The sequence below is a fragment of the Momordica charantia genome (assembly GCF_013281855.1).
Source record: "Momordica charantia cultivar OHB3-1 chromosome 11 unlocalized genomic scaffold, Mcharantia_2.0 BLBB01000011.1, whole genome shotgun sequence".
NCBI lineage: Eukaryota > Viridiplantae > Streptophyta > Magnoliopsida > Cucurbitales > Cucurbitaceae > Momordica > Momordica charantia.
The window spans coordinates 9,991,399-10,000,000 of NW_028275159.1; the positions used below are offsets into that span (position 1 = coordinate 9,991,399).

Here is an 8,602-nt window from a genome sequence, read left to right on the forward strand (position 1 = left end):
GTTTTTATGTGGGTTCTCATATTTATGCCATGACGTTTTATTAAGGTCAACGAGGATACCGATTTCATTTGAACCTCATATTTGGAACTACCTTCCAACAACAAGTTGATGTTTAGTATAGGTAAATTGAACACATTATTAAACTTTCAATTTTTATATGTGCACTCACAATTTTTATGATTTATATTTTATATCGTGATATTATAGTCAGAAATAACAATACAACTATAATGTTTTATTTCCTTCACAAAGGCCACTATAATGTTCACTATCAAGAGAAATTTCGATGAAGACAACAAAAGTCTGGATCAAACGTTTTAAACCAATAGGCCATGATAATAATCTACTTTCGAATTATACGAAGAATATAGTTTATAAAGAAATTCTTTTTTGATATAGGTAAATCTTGCATTTTTATTCTCTTTGTACCTATTTATTTTTACATTTTTTAATGCACGTCTAAGTTATTCGTATCATTTTTTAAATTCGTACTCTCACAATTAACAAGGACATATGTATTTCACAAATATTATTATAAAATTAAAACTATACAATTATACGTGGAACGCACGTGTTTTTTACTAGTATGATAAAATTACCCATGGATATATAAATCTTAAATATATCATTCCTTAATATATATTCTTTCTACAATTTTACTAAAAATTTTCACTCTCTAATAGTCGGGTTCCATGACATAGTTCTCGACAATAAAAGCCGGTTTGCTAAGATTTTATTTGAGTAATTATTGGTGTTTCTTTTTTTTAAAAAAAAAAGAAAAACAAAAATACATTTGGTAGGCTTTGTTTCTTTGAAGTTAAAAAAATCAAAATATTACGTGAAAAATTAAAGTTGAGAAACGAGAAATAGAATATAAAAGTTTCTCAAGAACGGAGAAAACAAGTGCAGCAAAACACTTACGGCTTATTTGCTTGAAAACTCGGATTTTGTTTTTTTATTTTCAGATTGAATATGCGTTTGGCTTTTGGAGATTCGTTTTTGAAAATTTTTTTCGATTCTGAAAACAACGTTTTATATTTGCACTGTTTTCAGATTCAGAATTTGAAATTTTTAAGATGCAGAATTACATTTAAAATAATAAAAAATTTGATAATATATTACTTTATATTATAAACTCATTTTATGTTGGTTTAAATTAAAACATGTAAAATATAATGTATTCTAAGTTTTATAACCTTGTAAAATAATAATTATACAAAATTCATAAAAAATTGTTAATAAATTAATCAATATTAAGTTTAGATTAAACTAAATATTTAGCTGGTAAGTATTTCTAGTTTACAAATATATTGCTAAACACTTGAACAATTTTTTAAATTGATATCCAATTAACAAATCTGCTACCAAATATATATCTAAAAAAACTGAAAACATTTAAAAGAATACAACTCTGATTTTCCGATCTCTTTACTCTTTCTCGTCATAAATTTTCTACAAACTACACCATTTCAAGTAACCTAATCCAACTCAAATACTTAATCGTTAAGATTGAGTTGGATAAATTCAACATCCTACCAGAGTTATCTAAGTTCAATTAACTTACTATCCAAACAATCAAATAAGATTAAAAAAAAAACCCTAATCTCTACCATATATATATAATATTATATATATAACAAAATAAAAAATTATTTGTTGGGTGTTGAAGAAGAGATCCCAACGCCAAGAAAATCTATGAACGGAACAATATCCTTCGGGTCAGCCGATTCCTCGTCTCGTTTGATGTCCGCGTTCAAAATGATCGCCGATTTCTGTCTGAAGAAAACGCCCGCAGTTGTTGGTCCGTACGGAAACCGTCCGCCGCCGTGTATTTTGAAGTGTTGCCTGTGCTTTCTGGCGATTATTACGTGCCAGTGATTTTTGACGGCGTTATCGGTTCTTCCGGGCAAAAGCCTGGCGATTAAGGCCCATTTGTTGCCGTGGATCCGATGCGCCGCCATTAATCTCTCTTCTTCTTCTTCACTGAACGGCCTTCGGTTTATTCTTGGATCTAGTTGATTGAACCATCTCAATCTGCAACTCTTCCCTGCAAATTAAAACACGAAACACGAAACCAAACCGTTAAGGTTATGCATTTAAAAGATAAGGAATCTAATAACGGTTTATAATTAATAAATATAAATTACTATGAATATTAACCTATCCAAAATGTTCAAACGAACCTTCTGTATGAAAATGAGATGCAGCTAAGATTAATGAGCTAAAAGAATCACAATCGATGCATGTTAAGGATCCCGCATTAGAGTAGCATTAGAAATAAGGGATTAACGATTTATAATAAATATGAGCTACTCAAATGGAAGCTATGAATATTAATAGAAAACATCTCAGATTTCTTATCATTCAAAATCGATCTCGTGTGGCTTACGTCAGTGGATCCTATAACTGTAATTCATCAGAGAACTAAACAACTACAAGACTAGAACACAAAATATTATGCAAGGTTTCATATTCTTGCTAGTTCTCTATCCCCAAGCAACTTTCTGATTATTTGAAAACGTTTCTTGTGATAATTATTTATGTCTTCATTCTTTTCGTTCTCAAAATTATATACAAATTTTAGAAACAGTCAATTATACAAATTAGAAATCGAAAAAATTATTATTTCATGCTTTCTAACTAATTTAATACATGATAAATCTCGAAAAATAAATAAGTATAAACTAATAAATTTGAAGATTTTGTTTTTGAAACAATTACCCAACTCACTCCTCACATTAATATATGTTGTATATATAAATTCTAGATATAAAAATATGCACAACTCCTATGAAATAGAGAGAGAAAAAAAAAGAAAGGGAATAGGTAAAAAAAGGAAAAAACTAATAGATTAGATCCAAATCGATACGTAGAAGGAATTCTCTTTCTTTTTATTTAACCGAAAAAATTAGAAACATGAAATGAGAAATGATAAGCATGCCTGATCTTCCTTGGAGCTTCTCAGCGATGGAGTTCCAGTTTCGGGCACCAAACTGTTGAACGAGTCGTTGGAGTTTCTCGTCCTCGGCCGGCCGCCAATGACCCCGTGGGGACGACTTCCCGTCGTCCCCGGGAGTGGAAGCAGCGGCGTCCATGGCGGCAAACTTGGCGTGGAGAGAAGATTTATACAAATGGGGAAGATGAGAAAACAAGAAGATTAATTAAGTTAACAGAATGAGAAAAACGACTGAAGGGTTGGTTTGAAGTTGTGGATGGGAAGTCACTTTTGTTGGTTTCACACGACAATTTTTTTTTTTTTTTATCGGTTTGGTTTTTAATTTCCATGTTTTTAAAGGGATTAGGGAGGGGGCCATGGTGATATGTTTAAATCAAACCTATATAAGAAGTATTGGTTCGACTTGTAGTTTTAGTTAAAAACGACATCTCTCCTAGTAAACTTGTTTTCCCAAATTGCCCTTTTCTAAACTAGAAAAAAGAGTCTTGATTATGATTATTATCTATTATTCTTTCTTAATCTCATTGCATTTGGCTTATCTTTATCAGCTCTTTAAGATAATCTTCTACCAACGTGGCTTTCTTTTTACTTTTACCCAATGGGGTTTGAAATTAATTATATTTTTCTTCGAGTTATAAATTTGGTCAAAATTAATGGTAGTTGACTATTCGGTCTAATTTTTATTTTGGTTTATATACTTTTCTCTAATTTTGTTTTTAAATATTGTCCTGACCTACGAAAATTTAGAAGCTTCAGGCGAGTGGACAAAATATGTGCTTATATATGTTATGTTTGTACTATTGAGTAATTTACAGAGAAAATAATAATGACAATGATTTAAAATGATTTTTTAATACAAGTATTAGAAATTAAAGGATAATTATATGATTAGAAAGTTTAGAATAAAAATTGGAATAAGTATAGTTAAGGATGAATAAAACCACCCATCAACCTAAAAGGTTAAGCTGATGGATTGGATAAATTTAATTCTATCTCAAAATTTAGGGACCTATAAAACTTAAACCTAAATATTATTTTAATAAATGTTAAAGAGGTTGTTTGGTGGTTATTTAGAAAAATAGTAATAGTTTTTGTTTCAAAGAATTTCTAAAGAATAATAATTAATTTTGTTGATTAAATTGTAGAAATAATGGTTATCGTACGTACAGGATTATTATTATAATATAAAAAAAACGATACGCATCAATTCATTCAAAAGGTGGGTGAGAAACATACAACAAGAGGAGGCTAAATAAAAGCGCTCCAATTTAGAGAAATGATAAAAATATAGTAATTATAAAAGAAGATCGATTTTGTGGACCAATAGGAAGCAGTCATTTTGATATCACTCCACAGATAAATAAAAAATCTAGAAGTGTCTGTGAAAAGATGGTTGTGTCTCTCCAATCAAATAAATCAAATGATCGAGAAACCATTGCACCAAAGCACACATTTCTGCACTTTCCAATATGAATATTTCATATTCTAATTTTATGTATAGGATTATTATTCATAATTTTATAGGTTTTAAAGGAAAATTATTTAGCTCGTGTCGACACTATAAATCTCTCACAAAGGTCGTAGGTTGTTTGAATTAAAGGAAAAAAAAATATATATATATATATATATATCCATAAACACGTTTACACTAAATTTTTGTTCTAGAATAGGAAATTTTATTTAAAAAAAATTACTCTAAACAACTTTTAAATCATGGAATGATGAATGATAAGGGTCCGTTTGGTAATTTTTCGTGTCTTTGTTTCTGATTTTTCATTTTTAATAAATAAAAACAGAATTGTATGTCTTCAACACCATGAATTCAAAAAGTATCAAACAATATTTATACATATTTTGTAACAAATTGGAAATGGAAACCAGAAAAGAAAAAAAAACTGGTTTTTGTTTGTTTCCAAAACTTTTAATACAATTTTGATAATGTTTCCAAAAGATTAGAAACAATAAACAAAATTAGCTGCAGAATGCTTAAATTTCTTAATAAAATTTGAAAATTAGAAACAAAGTAACAAGAACGTTGTCAAAGGGTCGTAAGAAATTAAATTGCCTTCCAATTTTTTTTAAGAGAAAATTGGGTTCAACTATCTTGAAGGTCATAAATTAGGTATTTGTGTTAAATTGTTATGATGGAAAACAGAGAAATTTTACATCCAAATTCTTGAAACCCCATTGTCTCTGTATTGATCTTCTTCAAAATTGGTTATTAATCACTAAAATTTTAGTCCAACCACATGAAAATTTGTGGCTTGTTTGAAAATTCCATTTCTTCTGTTTTTCAACAACAAATTTGGTTATAACAATTTTTTAATCTAATTTTAGAAATATGTTTAGAAGTATATACCTTGATTCCAAAAGGAGGAAATGCACCTTTGAAAAGTAATTTTAAAATTGAACTAGGCCATTGAAAGATAAAATAATTAAAAATAAGAAAAGAATAAATCGTTAATCAAACGTAACTTTGACTTAAAAAATAAAATAAATATACTTAAAAGTCCATTAGGATTTTGTTTCCAATTTTTTATTTTTAAAAATCATATTTGTTTACTAACTCTATAGATTATTTAGGTGTCGTTGGATAATAATTTCATTTAGTTTCCTTTTTAAAAAGTAGAATGTCTTATCTTTCTTTTAATTTCTTTAGTATACTTTTCACCATTCTAACAAATATGTGAACTCGTGAACTCTTAATTAAATTTTAATTTTTAAAAACTATTTTTCTAGTTTTAAAAATTTGTATGGAATTTTGAAACGTTTTTAAACAAAAAAGAAGAAAATACATGAGTGGAAGTAGAGTCAACCTTTGATGATTTGAGTAATCCTTCGTAAAAATTATGTTTATTTGAAATGTATTATTCTTAAAAAAAAATTATAATTGATATGATGTATTATCAAATACCTAAATGAATTTGTAATGCTCATATTTAATATAGTACAATATTTACACTTTTTAAAACTTCAAAAGAGACCAGAATAGACACAACGTTGTGAATATATAACTTCTCATAAAAAAAAAACGTTGCGAATATATACAGTTTAATAGATTGAAATAATTTAATGTAGCTACCACATTCTCTATCTTTTTTTTCTTCAAATTATATCCCATACATCTAACGTAACAACGTAAAATTATCGACCACATTATTCCAACCCATTGCGGATAATTTTCTCGATTTTACGAGATATTATTAAAAGAAAAAAGAGAGATTTTTGTTTGTTCGGCTCTAATAATCATAACTGACGTGCAACTAAAGCATCTTAGTTTGTAGATGAGATGGGAAGTCAAGGGTAGAATATAAGATTTTATTTTCTATTTTTTATTTTTTGGATAATAATAAAAGAATAATAAATGATTTCTTAACTAATTAATATTTGATACCCCACGAAATCAAACTCTTACTTGTTCTTCTAATTTTTCTCAGCTTATTATTGATGATAATGGCGTAAAATGGTTTACCTATTTACATCACATTTTAATTAGTTGACTATCTCTACCTGACCTAATTATAAATATAATATTATGAAATATAATTGCATTACCGTTTATAATTAAATTAGTTCGGTATTCAATCAGTATCTACTCCTAATTGGTGTATCTCTCTTAATCTTAACGCCAAGTATTAAATTTCTATTGACACGTTGATATAGACGTAAGGGATGCATTGCTATAATCTTTATTATATTGTAAAAATATCGACCAAATATTAGAAAAGATCGACAAAATATCATTACTAAACACATAATATTAATAACAAAATTTTTAAACTTATTTAAAAGAGATGAGATGCTTGTTATTTAATTTCAATAATTTTTCATGAATTTTTTAGTTTTATAATTTTTTTTAAAACTATATCTATTTGACAATTTGACATTAACATTTTTGTCTATATTTCCATCAATACATTTAAAACTTTTGACTGTGAAATTCTAACACTTTGCATTATTGATAGCCATTTTTCCATTCATTTTTCATAATTAATTGGGTATTATATTCATATCATCTACTCCTAATTGGTGGATCTCTTAATCTCACTCACCCTTTTATTCATTACTTCTTTTTTTGAGTTAAAATTTAGTTGTTAAGTTTCTAATTAATTTGGTTTATAAAGTATAAAAGGTTCCAATTTTTACTTAAAAAAAAAGTTCCAATTCTTTTCCTCAAGTTTTAGTAAGTTCCAAATTAAATTCTAGTGTATTAAAATCACGTTCAGTAGGCATTTCCTTCATTTTTCATCATTAATTAATTGGGTATTAAATCAATTTCTACTCCTAATTAGCGGACCTATATATGATTAAATTTATGAATTAATCCGTGATTTAATCATATTTAAAAGACTTCTTTTAATTTGTTTTTTATTTAAAATAAAAAAGACTTGTCTTAATCCCACAAGCCTAAACCTGTTACTTCTTTTTTTTTTCCTCTCTTTTGGGGATAAAAAATAAGTTTTTAGTCTCAAAAATTTCATTTTTCATTGGTCAAGCTTTCGAAAGTTCCAAATTCAATTCTTAACGTAAAAATCAAAGCTTTGGTAGGAATTTTGTTAATTTTTCATTATCAATTGGGTATTAAAATCAGTATTGACTGCCTAATTAATTGGTGGTTATCTCCTTAATCTCACGATCCCTTTTTGTTGTTTTACCTCTTTTTTTTTAGTTAAAATTGATTTTTTGTCTCTAAAGTTTATCCTCGTTTTAACTTCGCCCTAAAGTAAAAAAAAAAAAAAAGTATATTTTTGTTCCCAAGTTTTAATAAATTTCAATAGTTCTTACTAGTAGAATCTAAGTTTAAAACTTAATGAAAAAACGACATATAATATGTTTTATTGTTTATTAAAATTAATGACTTACAGCATAAAAATGACATATAACATAAAAACAACGTTATATACCTATTAAAGCAGGTTCGCCTACTGAACATAACTCAATTGTTTAAGACATATTATCGATCTAAAAGATCGGAGTTCGAATATACAAGAAACTTAAATATTTAAATTTAAATTTATAAACTTTTCTAACCTATACAAGAAATTCAGTTAATCTTTTGGGACGAACTCAAATTCAAAATGTTTCAAGATGTCAACAAGAAAATGTTATGGGTTTTCAATGCTCGTCGAGTGCATTTTGAAAGTCTTTCTTTTTCTTAACGAAGGAAAAGTTTTATTGCATCAAAGAATTAAATTGAATTTGGGGTGGCAATTGGCAAAGGAAGAAACTTCCCTTTTAAACCCTTGAGACCTCTTTCTTCTACTTTGGCCCATGCATTGTTTGATTAGGTTTATCACTATTTTTTATAGTACAATATGTTGGGGAAGAGATTCAAATTCACAACTTCTTGGTTGGAGGAATATGTCAATTACCGTCGAGCTATGCTCGTTTTGACATGGTAATACTATTTTGATCCTCAATTTCAAACCTTTTTCATTTCAAAACTTACATTTATATGTTTAGCTTAAGTAAATAAATTATGAATAAAAGCTTATTTGGGTTATTATCAATAGGATACGGTTGGTAATGTTTATCTCTGTTTATTGTTTTTTTGTTTCTCATTTTTTTAGAAATATAAGCGTTGGTAACCGTTATTATTTTGGCTCGTATCTATTTTAAGAAATATTGCAAAAAATGTGTGAAAAT

The 8,602-nt window shown here is 27.5% G+C and overlaps 1 protein-coding gene across 1 annotated transcript; it reads right to left on the reverse strand.

Moving 5' to 3' along the window:
• Window positions 1–1,349: 1,349 nt before the first annotated feature.
• Window positions 1,350–3,267, reverse strand: LOC111021169 (transcription factor MYB52). Its single transcript, XM_022298023.2, has 2 exons — window positions 2,942–3,267; window positions 1,350–2,047 (listed from the first exon to the last, which is right to left on the reverse strand). The coding sequence occupies exons 1-2, from the start codon at window positions 3,093–3,095 to the stop codon at window positions 1,650–1,652; spliced, it is 552 nt and encodes a 183-aa protein (XP_022153715.1). The 5' UTR covers window positions 3,096–3,267; the 3' UTR covers window positions 1,350–1,649.
• Window positions 3,268–8,602: the final 5,335 nt, after the last annotated feature.

Bases quoted from the DNA above. Each gene is read 5' to 3' on its own strand.
- LOC111021169 (XM_022298023.2), bottom strand. From the start codon at position 3,095: ATGGACGCCGCTGCTTCCACTCCCGGGGACGACGGGAAGTCGTCCCCA. The intron at 2,048-2,941 runs GCATGCTTATCA...TTTAATTTGCAG, and splicing joins GAAGCTCCAAGGAAGATCAG to GGAAGAGTTGCAGATTGAGA.